At 31.8% G+C, this 17,341-nt stretch overlaps 1 protein-coding gene across 1 annotated transcript in view; it reads left to right on the top strand.

Annotated features, from left to right (window-relative positions):
• LOC107450783 (glutamate receptor ionotropic, kainate 2-like) overlaps positions 1–17,341 on the top strand; it is a 53,009-nt gene that overhangs the window by 10,631 nt on the left and 25,037 nt on the right. Inside the window, exons 3-9 of the mRNA XM_071181260.1 lie at positions 2,053–2,304; positions 5,513–5,709; positions 6,404–6,457; positions 6,837–6,995; positions 10,414–10,572; positions 13,451–13,555; positions 15,713–15,811. Coding sequence (XP_071037361.1) covers positions 2,053–2,304; positions 5,513–5,709; positions 6,404–6,457; positions 6,837–6,995; positions 10,414–10,572; positions 13,451–13,555; positions 15,713–15,811 — 1,025 coding nt within the window. The remainder of the gene's footprint in view (positions 1–2,052; positions 2,305–5,512; positions 5,710–6,403; positions 6,458–6,836; positions 6,996–10,413; positions 10,573–13,450; positions 13,556–15,712; positions 15,812–17,341) is intronic.

Genomic DNA, 17,341 nt, shown 5'->3' with positions numbered 1-17,341 from the left:
CTACATATTTAATTTTGTGCTATTTAGTAAGATTTATCAAAAATGACATCGGCATTTTTGGGGATCATCCCGTAAAAGTATTTCTTTTTTACCTGTTTTCTTTCCTTATTAAATTACATTTTGGTATACGAACGTTTATGTTAAGGCATTATCATTTGTTATTAAATTCTGTCTCATGCTACAAAGTAATATTTGTAAAAAACCCCTCATCATTTTGAGCTTTCTTTTTAAAAAGTACAAAAACAACTTTGAAAATTACTTGGAACTTTTTAAATTTTTAAGATATTCAAATTGGATATCTTTCATTAGTTGCCAAATACGATTCACTGCAAATATAAGAATTTTTTAAAAATTTTTACGCGGTTGCGTAGTATAAGACAATTACTTTAATTACTCATATCTTGGGCAGTTTGAAACGAATTTGTCTCAAATTTTAAAGCAAAATGTTTTTAGTAATTTTAAATTGCTCTAAAAATTTGCTTAATTTTATTGAATAATTTCAACGTTATAGCAAGAAAAAAAACGTAGGACAAAAAAAAAGTTTTTAATAGAAATGTCCATATTTTAATAAATATTTAAGCTAGGCTAACGAAATACTCCCTTTCTACTTTATATGTATGCATTATACATACATTTTTTAATAGCTTGTAGGAAATAAAATTTCGTCAACTTACATTCATACAATAAACAACGAACATACATTTTTAAAGAAATGTAATCCTTTACACCAGTGGTTCTTAACCTTTTTAAGCCGCGACCCAAATTTGAGAAATATGTTCATGTTGCGACTCAAAAAAAAGTCAAAATTAGGCTGAGTAAGCCACAATGACTTCTTCTAGGAGGTGTTGGTAATACTTATTATTTGGTGCATTACTAACTTTTTTGGTTCGACTCAGCGCGACCCAAGAAATATGCTTCGCGACCCAATTTTGGGTCGCGACCCATAGGTTAAGAACCGCTGCTGTATAGGATAATTAAGATTTTACATAGANTTCCCCCAGAATTCTCGAAAATTAGGATTCTTTTTTGCAATGGAAGAAAAAAACTACGGCTTGCATTTTCCGTGAATACAGTACAAAGTAGAAAGCAAAAGTTTCTTTCATACAATAACACTCGAAAAATATTTAAATGCTTATGAGACTTATTAACGGAGTTTTAGAAAAATTAACCATACTTTATGTGTAACAAGTAATAATTAAAAATTGAAGAAATATCAAAGTAATAAATGTAAGAATTAAATAAATTAGCATTTAAGGTCTATTTTTCAATTAATAACAAAATTATTTTAATTTTCGTATTTGTTGTTTTAGGTAGCTTATATTATATTGTAAAATAACATCTTTTGCTGCTATTCTCTTTTATTATATCTGAAAAGAAAAAAAAAGCAGCAAATTTTTATTGATTTTTGCTAAATTTTTCACAAAACTGAGATAATTACCGTATTTGCTTGTTTTGTGATAGTCAACGTTTTATCAGAATGAGAGACAGTAGCAATAAAAACATTCTTGTTTATTCTTAAATTTATAATTAAAATTGTACTTATAACTATATATTTTTATTTTACGGTTATCTACGTTGTATCAAAATTAAGGCAAGTAGCAATACGAGATTCATCGTAAATTGTTAGATTTATTAAGAAATTTTCATTAATTAACGTATTTGTTATTTTACGGTTGCTCAAGTTATATCGAAGTAAAAGATTGATTGTTTATTGTAAGATTTATTAAAAATATTGCACTAATTAATGGATTTAGTATTTTATTCTACCGTGCATTAAATTGATCACGCTATAACAAAATAAAAGAAAGTAACAATATAAACGTTATTGTTAATTGTTAAATTCATTAATAAAATTTCACTACTTATCACATTTATTAGTTTCACGGTATATGAAAATAGGGAAAGCAGAAACGAAAAAAAAAATTGGTCATGCGATTGGATATATTGCGGTTTTTCTGTTTTCTTATTTATATACGATATAAAATAAATGCTACAGTATTTAATTTATGATTATTATGTTTTTGTAATTTGCAATTTATTTTTATGAAATAGTTTGCAGCTTATTAGAAACAGGAGTGGCGGCTATATTTGGACCACAGGATCGCTTAACAAGCCTTCATGTTGCCTCAATTTGTGACGAGTTCGAAGTGCCTCACATCGAGACCAGATGGGATCGCGCACAGAAAAGAGATGATTTGTCAATCAATTTGCACCCTTCACCCAATGTGCTGAGTGATATGTACGTAGCTATGATTAAGCACATGGGGTGGAAGAATTTTACACTTCTTTATGAAGAAAACGAAGGTATGTTTGGCTCCTGTTTTCTATGTTTGTTAAATTTTTTAAAATAAGCAATAAAAGATAATCCTATTGTTCTGTAGTGTATCTACCACTACAAAAATACAATTCCAGTTTCCTAGTGTATAAGACATGTTAACTAGATTCTATGGCGGGGTAACTTTTCATAGATGACGGTTGACACTGTTTATAATTACCATTACCACATTGGTGACCCGGACGTGATGTGAACCCGCCTAAATTGACAGTAACGACCATTTCGATCCGAACACGCCTACTTCGATGGATGCTCCACAGTGAACAGTTGACTTGCTACTTGTAACTGTGACATTATCCACCTACTCGCTCTGTTGCTACTCAGTCTCGATCACACACAGCGTACAATTCACTCGACTGCTAAAGGTAACGCAGGAGTGACCACTACCGTGAACTTAATACAGGTCTCTCGATCAGCATTCAAAAGAACGGTGATCTTAATACAGCTCTCCCGGTTTCTAGCAAAACTGCAACGAATCAACTAGTGGTATCCGTTCATTGAATTCTATCACCGATAAATTCTGGTGGGGGAGTACAGTAGTGTATCTACTACTACAGAAATACAATTTCAATTTCCTCGTGCATAAGACGTGTTAACTAGATTCTATGGTGGTGTACCTTTTCATATATCAGGGTTGACATTGTCGATAACTATTATCCCCACAGTTCTCTAAAGCTTGTCTTTTTAATTACCTCTTATTAATTTCAACCCATTTATGCTTTTTTTTTATTTGTTGCGTCAAATGCATGAAAAATATAGTACTTCAATGTAATATTCAAGCAGCTGTTGTTTCAAAAACTGTTTTTCTTATTTAGCCCTTATGACGCAGATGTACTGTAAAAAGTGGATACTCGAATATCACGAAACATTCGTCGTTTTTGACGAAATCGTTTCCTGGTATATGCTCCGAACGAAAATTTCGTCAAAGTGACGAAATAACTATCGTCATTTCGTCAAGGAAAATTTCACGTCACTTCTTCAGTTTAATTTCGTCAAAATTAATGACATATTTCCTCCTTTTATTTTTTCCAAAAAAAAAAAATAAATAAATAAACTCAACAACAAAAAGTATATAACGTATTTACCTTTTCAAATAATCACTTTATCATGGGGATTACGTAATTAGTATAGTACACCAAGGACAGATAGAACAGAGATTTAAATTACTCCCTTACCTGAAGCGAGGTCCGAAGCTCAGATCCTTCGGGCACCTGGCCAAACCCTTGACCGCCACACTGTCGATCGGCTTAATTTGTCACTTAGTTTTTGATATTCTATTCTTTATTGTAGTTTCATCATGTTAGTTTACAATGTACCACTATGCACTAAGACGAGGTTTCGTGCTAAGGAAACATTTTCGTCATATATTTGAGAGTTCACGTTTTGCCACAAATCACGTGATTTTGTGACAAAATGATTCTCAAAATTAACGAAATGCTGTTCAAGGATAGCTAAATCATCGAAAGGGAAAGTTTCACATCTGAGAATGTGGTGCACTGGTAACCCTTTTATATATTCTATATTTTTTTCTGACTCACAAATAACGAGCAAAAATATATTTCGATATTTTTTATTAATATAAAACAGTATAATAGTTATTAAAAAAATCTGCTAGATTTTCAGAATTATGTCTGAACTTAAATATTAAATCAAAACTAGTTTGAAAATATTTTTTCATACGCATTCAAAAATCTATCAATAATTGATTTTGTAAATTAAAGAAATTTCAATGACGAATAACTTTTCTTTTTAGATCTAAATAACTGTAAGCAGGTGTAAATTTAAAAAAATGAGGGGGAACTGCGTCTGGAAGATATTACTTTTAACGCAGAAAAGACACAAGTGTTTCATGCTGTATTTCATAACCACAAATTACTAAAGTGCTGAATAAAATATTTTTAACTTATTTTGACCTAAATTAATACAAAATAATAAAAAAGAGTATGGAAAATTTGTTTAATATAAATTTCTTGTCTAAAACTTAATTGACCAATTTGCACAATGAATAGTTTAAAAAATTAATCTTTAAAAATTTTTATTTTTGCAATTTCACATTATTTTGTCAGATTCTGATATTTTGCATCACGTCCTAAATTGTAACGAATTTTTTAACTTAAGAAAAATCAAATATTTTAATGCAGGATTTTATTAGCTATACTCCAGTTGGCGTCTTTATATTTAATGTTAATTAGTAAATTAATATAACTTGAGCAACATTCTATAAAAATATGCCTGAATTACTTACATAAAGTATTCAGTAGAAATTAAGTTAAATTATAAAATATAAATAAACATATGCTGCCATCGTGTAGTTATTAAATCTCCTAAAGTTTAAAAAGTCGATGACTTTTACATCAAGAAACTTTGTATTTTAACCTTATATGCATTAACGTGACGAAATTTTTCTTTGAAATTAGTTCACAACATTGTTGAAAATGGTGTCATAGGTTTAAAGATAAATGCAACTTTGAGATATTCAATAAGTTTAAAGTGAAAATACACTGTTAGAATTTCCATTTTAAAATTATTTTAAAATGACAGGCAGAAGACTGTTCTATCCAATTAACCATAAAGTTTACGTTATTGTTACAAATCGTTATTTAACCATTTTTTTTGAAAAATTTCCAACTGCTGACGTCATGCCGTGACTCTAATAATTATGCTAATGCAACGCCGTAATGTATTGCAGTACAGAACCCGTTATCCGGAAATCAGAAAACCGGAAAACCAAAAAACCGGAACGAAATTCGATAAATTTTCCCACCATTACAAAAAAAAAATTTTTTTTCCTTATAAAATTTTAGGATTTTTCGTTCTTTTTTGAAAGATGTTTACCTTACCATCATTGCTCCATCCCTTACCAGTGTATTGCTCCATCGTTTTTTCTTCATTTTAAGATTATTTCCAAAAAAAAATTTTTTTTCGTTGTGTTTAACAATAAAAAAGCGGCTTTTTGTAGCGATTAAGTAAACCGGAAAAATCAGTTATCCGGAATAGCGATGGTCCCGATCGTTCCGGATAATCGGTTCCCTACTGTATTAAATTTTACTATACATTTTTAAACAGTAAAGAAATAAAAGTTTCAGAAAAGTTGTACAAACTACCCATCGTAAATTTGAAGGTACAATTTCTTTATTATTAATTTCAATATGTGATTTTTGTGTTTTCTTTTTAAAGGTTTTTTACGTTTGCAAAATTTCTTGAAAGGGGCACAAGGAAACGATTCTAATGTGCAAATATATAAATTTGAAGAAGACATTCCATATCGTAGCACATTTTGGGAAATAAAAAAGGACATTCAGAAACTGAAATTAAAGAATCAAAAAATCATTTTAGATGTGGGAAGAAAGAATTTATACGATGTTTTAAAGCAAGTAAGTAATGTTCTCCAAAATTATTAGATTACATAAACTAACCAATCCTAATATGAATCCCAATATTGGGTTTTTAGTTCGTTAGAAAAGTGTGATTCCATTTAAAAGTAAACTAACATCATGCCTTTGGTCACGAAAGTATGGAGTCTGAAACTCCACGATATTTTTGCCCTCTTAAATAGCTGTTGCAGGAGGATGTAAGCTTTATAAAAGTATGATTAGTTTGAGTCTTTTACCTTAAGATATTATTTTGCATTAAAATTAAAGAGAACTAACTCGGAATAATAATCCCTTGATATTATGTATTCTTTTCTCACATTTGGTTTAAAACGCTAGCTTTGAAACACATTTGATTAATTACAAGGAACCATTGTGTACCGTTTATTATTTCAAACATCACGAAAATACGATAATAATATGCCTATCCATATATTGTTGTCATTTAAGTGTTTGAATTAAGTATCTAAGCAAACAGAATGGATGATTAAACAGTATTTCTAAGCAATATACAGTATGGAGTATGACATTAACTTTTTTTTATCCCAAAATCAATTTTCTTAAAGTCCTTCCATTTTATTTGAATTGTACAAAACCAAACTCTGTTTCATTAGCGTATTACTTATAAAATAACACAGAAACATTTGAATATAATATTGTTGTAATTAAAAATTATGTTTTTATTTATTTTATCTAGGCCCAACAAGTAGGGATGCTGACTGAAAATGAGCAATATCTCATTACTTGTTTGGTAGGTGTTTTGCAATATTTCTTATTAAAACAGGAGTAACCTAATGTCGTCATTACTCAACAATCAATAGAAAACCTTAATAGAAAAAGATGGTAATTGAATTTTGTGAATTTGAGAGCCCCAACCTAAATATAGCAGTTTTTAAAAACTCTTTACCATATTGTGCTCTAAGCCAAGCAGAATATGTTGATTTTCAATGAACTACTCAGACAAATTGCTTAATTTGTTTTCATGTTATATATATAAACATCAATGCAAACTTTTCTTTCTATCTACAAAAAGTTTTTAAAAAAAATTTAATTAACCGGGAGTTTTATTTTAAAGATAATTTTTAAAATTAAAAATAAATTTTGAGAAATAATTTATTATTTTTTTACAGGATTTGCATACGATTGATCTGTCAGATTTCAAGTATGGGAAGTCCAACTTGACAGGATTCCATTTGATTCAGGATAATAGCAATGATTATCAAAGTCTAGTCCATCGCATGTCTCAGAATCCATATTTCTACCACAGAGGACTGGTATTTGGCATTAGGGCAAGTATTGTGAATCCCCTCTGTTTCAATTTATTTTATTAATGTTAAAATTAGTATAATATAATTTTTTTTGTGTTTTTTATATGTGTTTTAAGGAAGAATGTCATTTGTGTGAATTTATGAGAATTGAAAATCTAATTATCATAATAATAATAATAATAATAGAATAATCATGTAAATTATCCATAAAAACGAAAATAAAGTTTAGTAGTTAACAGGGGCTTTCATATTTAATTAAAAATGTTTAGAACATTTAATGTTTAGAGCATGTTTAGAAATTAATGTTTGGACCTTAAACGTTTAGAACATTTGTGACATGATGCATTTTGTGAAGCATTCGAATACCTATGAAATGAGTACTTAGGCATTGACTGTTAAAGACTAATACAGATTTTTTTTTGCTTTTAATCATTACCTGCGTGCGGCAAAAAATTCTCGCTTGTTTTTTAAACAGATTTTTGTTATATATTTGACAGTTTGAAGTTATTTTTCACAAAAACAGTTTTTCTCTGTTTTTTACTATAATTATAAACGGACAAAAATTGTCAGCTCGAATTCTAGCCTTTGCCATGAAGTCTTATTTTCCGTAAGATAACTTTATTTTTCTTCAAATCCTTTTGCGATTATTTTCCATACTTGCTCTTACTTTTCAGCAATTATTTAATGGCTTTGAACATCATATAAAATAATTTTGATTCGACTTTATTGTCAAATTGATACTCTGCTTGATTATTGTCTTTCTTTAAATATAATTTTTCGGTAAGTTAAATTATGACTATAATTTTAAACGTTTTTTCACTTAAATATGATGTCAATAAAACATCAAAATCCAAATCCCCCGAATCTGACTCAACTAAACTTCCTTTAAAGATAAAGGAAGTTAAAGATTTTTTTTCATAACCAAACCTAACCCCGGCAATGGCTCAGGGGCAGAACACTCTCCTTCAATGAGGTGACCCGGGTTAGAACAGTGGCGTTGACAATAATAGGAATCAGGGGCGGATTCAGAAATTTTTCCTGGGGGGGGGTCATAGACTCAAATCCCCTCCCCACAATAAATTTTTTTTATAAATTTTTTTTAAAAATATTTTTTTTGAAAAAACCTGGGATTTTTAGTGCTAGTTTTCTCATTCATTTTTTTCATAATGAGCAATAGAACAATGCATAAATAATTCAAGTATTCAACATCTTTAAATAATAAATGTAATGCGTTTTTTAGAAGTTTTGGCAAATCTCGGCTTTGGCTCTGGAAAAGAATATCGATTTTTCCGACCTACCTAGGAGTATATGCCCCCTTAAATAATTTGTAAAATATTTTATTTCTTTTGTAAACTATTAAAAAAAATTATTATTATTTATTTTTCCAAAATTTTTTTTTTTTGGGGGGGGGGGGGGTCCGCCACTGATAAGAATGCTACTCTCGTCTCACACTGAACATTATGCTGACTTAGTTACTTTATAGAGATTTTTGTTAAAAGAGCAAAGTGTTTTTGCTAAAATGACGGGTTAGTTAAAATAACTGCACTTACTTACTTAAGAAGCAAGTGTCCATTTATACAGCGAAAAAAATTATTTTTTCTGCAAAATAAGTGGTTTTATACTGGCACACCAGCTAACAGTTTTTTTCTGTAAATTTAGCAGTCTTATTAGTGCACTCTTTCTTGGTTTTGATAAAAATATGTGAGATGATAGAGAAGGTAGAACCCCGAATCTGACGGTTTCTTAACTCAAAATGTTCCTATAGCCCATAAAGATGAAATTGCTTCATGATTGAGGTACCCTGACTAAAATAGCAGAATGAAGTAAGGGAATTCAAAAGTCGTGAGCTTGTCACGTATCCACGTGTGCGTGCGGAAGTGTATCCTAGCCCAACTCAATGCAATGATATTGAAGATTTTGTGTTGTATTAACCCGAGTTTTTTCCTCTTCCATTCTCAAATTGAGGTGAGTAAAGTATGTAGCGAAGACGAGATAGAATCCATAATTTTCCAGTCTCACAGAAGCGCGTTATATTTCTCTGTTAGAGGGGCTCATTGAACTTCAAATGAGTTTACTTTAAAAATCATTACTAGAGTTTTGTCATCAATAGAGTAAAAGCATCAATAGAGTTTTATCATCAATAGAGTAAAAGCATCAATAGAGTTAAAGCATCACTAATATTATTTCTCTTATAATGAATTTATTAAGCAGTCTGTCGAAATCTTAATCTTGCAAAGACTGTTCTTTTTAATATTATGTACTTTTAAAAATTGAATTTAAAATAGTTAATTTTAATATTTTTCTAAACTACTTTTTCTCTCTATGATTACTCGTAGTTAAAATGTTCTCTGAAGAATTTTTTTTTTCATTTTGATTCTCTTCAATTCTATTGAATTCAGATCTATTAGACACTTCTTAATGATTCCTAACGGCTCATTAGGAAATTTAATTCAGTATGTTTTAAAAACGCTTACTATAAAATGACTTTCCAAACTGATGCAATTTTATTTTATAACCGTCGTAGAGCAGCGGACACAATATCTTGGACTTACGACTGGTAATTTTAAACTAAGCAGCCTTGCAATTTTTAAGCCAATCCAGAAGACAAGGGAACTCCTAGATCAACTATTTGTAGAAATTTGTCTTCGCGAAGGACTTTTTGATGGAACTATCCCGAGTTTGCGTTATATGGAGAGGATAAACGCGAAAATCTTCCAGGGTTAACCTGATGGCAAACTCATGATCCGTCATCTAGTGAGGATATTTTGCGTCATCACTGAGACCAGTGCGAGTCGGGTGCGGAATTCGCACCGAACATTCTTTGCTGGGATTCGAACCCTGTTTACCTCATTTTAAGGCGAACGCTCTATCTCCTGAACCACCAAGGATCAAATCAACTTTATGGATTTTTTTAGTAGTTGTCAGAAAAAATATGCTAATTTTAAAGTTTTATGCAGACTGCATCATTGTATATCTGTTTTAGAACCTGCCAAATAAGATAGTCAAATATAACTATTTTGAAATAGATTTAAGCTTGAAATAAAGCAATGATTATCTATACCTGTGGGCTGAGTTTACCAAAAATATCAAGAATTAAATTTAAAATTTTTTTTGCATTATTTCTGTATTTATTGTTTTATTTTGGTAACTTTTGCCTCCTATGCAGAATTCTCAGAGACATTCTAACATCAAACTCAATTTTAAGAAAAATATTCTTTATGTCATAGTATTCATAAATGAAAAATAATTAAAAATGTCATAATTAAAAATGGCAAATGTCAAAATTTTAATTCATAAATAAGAAATGCCATAGTATTCGTAGAGATACATTTGAACTTTGAAAAATAAACCATCATTTTCCCTCCCCTTTCTAATTTTTTTTTTAAAAATTCTTTACGATAACCTGTTTGTAAAGTTTTCTACAATCGCTTTGTTTCAGACAGAAACAGCATTAATGTTCGATGCTGTTAGAATGTTTGTTGTGGCACTGCAAGACTTAGATGTCGGTAAAGAAGTGAAAAATTTTCCTGCTATCTCTTGTAAAAGTGGATTGTCTAAAGGAACTGATGGAACTAGTCTTATCAACTACATGAAATCGGTATTTCTTTATTTAGTTTTCCTTCTGAGAATAAAAAATCAGAATTCTAAATGGATTTGTGTAACTTATTTTTTTACCTTTTTTAACAAAATTTAGTAGATTCTGCCGCAGCGTATATACTGGAGATTAACTGTTATGTGAGGGCGTAAAATGAAGTAATGTTTTAATTGAATTATAATTTAACTGAAATTTAATTGAATTAATAGGTTGTTGTTGTCGACGTATGCCATTAAGGCAGAGGGGGTGCGATTGATCTTGTTTTCCAGTGGCGCCATCTATGGCCAAGAATTCAACTTCTGCCACACCCATACGTCACACCCGTTTATAGGCTGGACCCCTTCATACATCCATTCCCACCCACCCCCAGTTCGACTCAAGCCTCTGCAGAGTGTGGTTGTGTTGAAACTAGCTCTGTGCGCATCATGTCCTATCAACGTTTTTCCCGAGGTGGGAAGCGGCGGACCGAAAGGCCCGTGCAGCGACCCGATCCTAGTGAAGGATTTGCTATGCTGGAAACTGACGAAGAACGATTGGAGCTCTGCTCTACATTTGCTAATCCGTGCCTCACTAAAGGAATCATTGATAGACAAATTGAGATCATTGAAGGATTAATGAAACGACAAATATCAAACGGAGAAAAGCCATCCTTATTACTTGAATTTAAAGTGAAAGCTCTCAACATCAGAAGAAATGAACTATTCCCTGAGGAGTCTGATAAGGAAATCATGCCTATGGAAACAGTCACGCTGAACCAACCAGATAAGCCGAAGGAAGCCTCAGAGATAGTTACTTCTTTCGAAACCAACTCTTCAGTATCGGAAAACAACTCGGAGCTTAGTGAAGCTGCCTCGGCCTCAGAAACTGAGCCCCAGACTCATAACCAGATAGAACAGCCTGCCAAGAGGAGAAAAAGGAAGAAGAAGAAGCAAACTCATGGAATCACTACAAAGACTACTAACAGCCCTTCTACTCCTAAATCCCTCCCAGTGCCTGAGCCCACTACTGACACTACTTTGGAACCCAAGGAAGAACAACCATCCAAGTCTGCTAAGATTCTCATCCGAGGGCTTCCAGTCGACTTCAAAATAGAGGACATTTCTCTAGAAATAGAGAAATCAGGCATCACTTCACATAGGATTATCCAGTTCAAGAAGAGGGTGGGTGGAGCCTATAGGCTCCTCCCCCTTTTTCTCGTCATTACTCCATTGGCCAATCAGCAGAAAGCTCATTCCATCCAGAGTATCATGCAGATTCCTATCTCTACCGAGAAATTTCGTGGCGGCCGCCGGCCCATCCAGTGCTTTAGATGTCAAAGCTACGGACATACTCAGCGCTCCTGTGCCAATCAGCCGAGATGCATGAAATGTGCTGACTTCCACTACTCCTACCAATGTGAAAAAGACAGAAATTCTCCCGCCAAATGCTGTAACTGTGACGGGAACCACACCTCCAATTTCACTGGGTGCGAGGCCCGCCCTAGTGGAAAAAGCCAACAATCCAAGGACACACCTGCATTCACAGCTCATCGCCTGGTCTCACTAGTGAAAGAACTGCAGGAGCTCCTCAAGAATCATGAAGTCACAAGCCTACTTCAATCGCTACTGAATGGGGTCTCCCCATCACAATGATGACTCTCATGCCTCAACTCAAGCCCATCTCCACTGATGTAGCCTCATCCTACTAATATCATCTCATCCTCATTCCAACCACAAAGAATAACCTCATCGACATCATCACAAGATGAAGGGGTAAAGGGCCGTTCCGGCCTCAGGCACCCCGAACAATCTCCTAGATTAGATTAGACATCCATTCATTCATCCACAGATCATAATTTTTACCTGAATCAGAGGACGATCAATCTCCAATTCAGTGCCCCCAGAGGTATTGATTTGTTATGGGAACATGGAAGACTTTGAGACTTGACAGATTTAACATGCGTCAGTCACCATTTACTACACGGGGAGTCTTCGAACCCACGACCACTTGGACATGGGCCCAGTGCCCTACCAACCGGGATATTCCGGCCCCGAATTAATAGGTGAAAGGATTTTTTGCACTGAGGCAAAATAGTTTTTTAAGTCCATATTTTTTATGCTTATACATAGTTTCTTATATTATAAAAAAATTGTGTTCTCATATTGTAATTTATTAGTAACATAATAGCATCAAGCTTATTGATGAGTTTAAAATAATTGAAAGATAAATTAGTTTTTAGCAATAATATGTTTTCTAGCAAATGTTTTCAAAACCAGAGAAACATCCCTAAATCAGACCTATTCTTAGACCAGGGGTTAAGAAATTCAATCACGATTTGGGTCAGTCACTTAACATTCTTAACAGCCTGCCTTTGCGCTACTTTATTTTTCCATATATCACTATTTTGTTATGATAAGTGGAAATATTGTTACACATAGGCATAAAAAAACTATTTGTCTGTGTGCTAAATAATTTCTTCTATCTATCATCATTCTATTATAGGAAAAATGTATCTAGAGAAAATGGAAAATAATTTCTGTTGCTTATTTTTTATTATTAAAATAGCTATGAAATAGATTGTTACATTGTTTAGATAGTTATTTCGAAACAAATTGAGTGACTTGTTTTTCCCAAAATCATAGATTATTATTTCTTTTCATAGAGCTGTGGCTTATATTTATATTTTCTACGCTTTGGTTTATTCTGGAATTCATGTAATAATGCTTTTTTTTTTGTAAGTTCCTAATGCTTAGTTGGTAACAGAAATAGATAGATAGTACTCACTTTTGTTTATTTTTCAAATTTAAAAATGTAAAATTTTCATACTTTTATTGCACTTAATAGTGTAATGTTTACATATAAAGTTATTTTAAACTTTCAATAACTATAACGTTCCCATTAGAGTAAAATGATTGGAACAACTGGAATTATTGCTTTTGATGGACAAGGAATCAGGTCTGCCTTTCAAATGGACCTTATGATTTTACAAGAAAAAGGACTTTTCAAAGTAAGTTTTACTTAAATCAAATGTTTAAATAAACATAAATGCCTAGATTATGTTTTTATGTCAACTACCAATTAATTACCCAATTATTCAGAGTATCCAATTGATATTACAATCACGAACTGTTACTATTTCTTTAAAGTTACTTAAGGAAAAGACTCTTCTAAATTGTATCATCATACTATGGCAGATACTGCTTGGTTTGCTAATTTTTTGAGTCTTATTTGCTCATTCAGCAGTGCTTAAATTGAATTTTTCAATATTATTTACTCACTCATTATTATGCCATTAATATTATATGTCATAAAGCCTATTGCAAAATTACCGAAACAGTTCGCCCTTGTTTATTTGAACAAACTTAAAAGAGCATTTAAAATTTAGTGACGTAATAAAAAATGTCAAAAACTCTCAATATGAAAAAAAAGAGGAATTCCAGAAAAAAATATTCTTAAAATTACATTTAAAAAAATACTTATTGCGTTTAATTAAACTATTATGATAAATAACTCTTGCGATAAACAAACTATTACGATAAATAACTGAACAAATTAATAATATTTTCGTTACTTCAAAAAAAAAAAGATGTACACTGCTAAGTTTTAGTTAAAATTGGTTAAAAAGTGAAAAAAAAAATATAACTTTCGAATGCATGTCTGAGAATTTTTTTCAAAACTGATTTTATTTTAAACTTTTTCAACTACAAGGTCCGGCTATTAATTTCCAGGTCTTTTCGTAGGAGAACGAAAAGCCGGAAGATGGCGCTAATGATTGCATATTAAAGAGTGCTTTCTTGCGCATGTGCAGTGCAATCGGCACCATACTGAAGTAAGTGGTTCTCATAGAAAGGCGCATTAAAACATAGCTCTTAAATTCCTATTGTCGAAGTGAAAATGGAGCAAGAATAAACATTAAATGTTGCTTCAAATTGGGCAAGACAGCTGCAGAAACCTACAAATGATTTAAAGAAGTTTACGGCGAGGAAGCATTATGTCGCTCCAGAACTTTTGAATGGTTTAAACGCTTTTGAGACAGCGCGAAAGCGTGGAAGATGATCCACACACAGGTTGGCCGCAGTCGTTACGCACGCCGGAAGAAATTGAAAAGGTTCGCTTCCACACATTGCGTTGCCTGTGAGGCGATTCTTAGCCCAGCATGGTGTCGTTGAAATGCAGCATCCACCATACTCTCCAGACCTAGCACCCGCAGACTGTTTCCTAAGCTGAAAAATTCTCTGAAGGGGACAAGATTTCAAGATGTCGAAGCCATCAAGAAGACTGTAACGTCACTATTAGAGAGCATTCCAAAAGAGGACTTTAAAACTTCGATCCGAAATTTGCACTGCCGAGCACAGACGTGCGTTATGGCTGATGGGGGTTACTTCGAATAAAATTAAATGGCTATGTGTTTAATTTTATTTTCTTCTGAGTTATTCCATGAGTCCTGGAAATTAATAGCCGGACCTTGTATATCAAAGTTTTTATGTTTAAACATTTAAAAGGGATGTATTTTGCAGTTATTAAAAGTAGAGAAAAAGTTACAAACTACGAAAATGCCATGTTTTTTGGTCAGTCGTTATATTAAAATTTCTAAACCATGGCTATGAATAATTTGAGATGGAAATCATTTCAAAATTATAAAATCTAAATAATTATTTACACAATCTAAATCAAGCTGATAAAAGTTCAAATCAAGGCATTTTAGGTCAATAATTATTTGTTACATTTGTAGTATTTATTTTAAATCATTTACTACAAAATGAATACATATGTCAAATTTTAACGTGTCGCGAAAATGTTAGTACGATGTAATTTTACACTTTACTTTGAAAACTAACTGAACAAATCAAAAAATAGAATAATTGATAATTTCTAATTATTTTCGCAAAATTATATTTTAAATGTTTTTCAAAATCCACTAGTTCTAAACTAAAGTTCTAAACTTCTACTAAATATACTAGTTCTAAACGGTTTTGAAACCGTAATGGTAAAAAATGTTCTTTACTGTAAACTGTATGGTTAATTGAATGAACAAACTGATGCCAGGTTTTTTAACATAATTTTAGAATGGAAACTCTACCAGTATAGTGGTAACAATTTTAGGAAAGTTTAAGTTTTCTTGCAGAGAAATTTTTTATAGTTTCATAGATATTTTTTTTTTCAGTTTGGAGAAATTCTCCCTGGTTTAGCAGTAAATATTACACAAAATGTAGCCACAGAAGAGCCCCTTGAGAATAAAAAATTTACTGTAACTACTATAAAAGTAAGTAAAAATTTAGAAAATGTTTTTGCAAATGTTACACAAAATATTTTTGAAATGACATAAATGGAACTTAAAAAACTAAGTCTTATTTCAGTGAGATTACTTATTTTCCATTGATTATCAGATAATAATATCAATCAATATGGAAGTAGTTCCCCTACTCTAATGACAGATGAAATAAAAGAGCACGACAACTATTAAAAAAAGACCCATCTAAGTTTCTTTGGACGATTTGCTCCGTTTAGGTAATGGCGTCAAACTTGCCTTGCCATCGACTTGACAGCAGTTGAATTTTTTTGTCTTTGAAATAACCCCAAATAGTTTAAATAACTACAGATTTCTATAAGGTGGGAAAACTGTAATGAAAAATACTATTGTTTTAGATGGATTGGTTAATTAACGCAGAATTGAGCTAGATTGTAGCAAATAAACACGCCTGCTCCGTTCAGCAATTATATCCACCCTCCCACATATATGGCGCATGTGTATGGTGTGTTTCCTTTAGTTTGCCATATGCCTACGGTACTTTCCTTTAACTATACCATAAGGTTATGGTGTTCCGCTATATAATAATATGAATTTTTTTATGGTTGCAATAGGCTTATGGTGTCTTGCCATGTAAATTTTTATGGTTATCATAGGCTCATTGTATCTTGCCATATAAAGGCTGTGATGCCACAATTGGCATACGCATATTTATTTTCTATCTTTTAAAATTTCTTTCATTACTTAAGCTGATTTTTTATTAATAGAATTATATTTAAAATAAATCACAAACTTAATCTTTTTAAAACAAACATAAAATATTTATTTCTTCTCTTCTAGATTAATGTAACGGATACTTTTTTATTTCATTACTAATGCAGACTTATATATTCACTGTCGCCTTTAATCGAAAACAAAAATCTATTTATAACTTTTTATTCTAATTTTCCAACGGCTAAATGTTTCGGTTGCATGGTTGTAATAATTCACATAAATTTGTTGGCGACTCGTGATCGCCAAGGTATTCTTTTAAACCCATATTGATAGGCTGGTTGGCTTTGTTTTGGCTATAATATTTTAATAGATCGCCAATTTTGGATCTCCTACCCATGCTTCTGTGTCCGTTGGGAACAAATTACATGTACTTTTTAATTTGGCTTTTGATTAGGCAGGTTGTGGGGGATTTGTCTCCCATGGCCTGTCCTTAAAAATATTATTATGCAAAATTGATTCAACTGAAATTCGTATGGATAATATGTATATTTGGTACCTCGAGCTCTGCAAATATATAAAATAAAAGCTTTTTATTAAATATGATCCGGTTCAACTGTTAATTTTCTTCATCCCCTGATTTCATCACAGTCTTCAACTAGTCCACTATACTCTACAACCTCCATCCACACTGGAAATAATATCTTCACCATAAAGGCCATGCAAATTTTAATGGTTTCTGTAAGCCTATGGTTTCAGGCAATATAAATGTCTATGGTTACCATAGGTTACCATAAATTACCATAAGTGTGTCAATGGCAAATTTTCTTAAGA

The sequence above is a fragment of the Parasteatoda tepidariorum genome, chromosome 5, assembly GCF_043381705.1.
Source record: "Parasteatoda tepidariorum isolate YZ-2023 chromosome 5, CAS_Ptep_4.0, whole genome shotgun sequence".
NCBI classification, from domain to species: Eukaryota; Metazoa; Arthropoda; class Arachnida; order Araneae; family Theridiidae; genus Parasteatoda; species Parasteatoda tepidariorum.
Note: the sequence above shows the minus strand (reverse complement) of the source record. Positions and strands in the feature narration are given on the sequence as shown.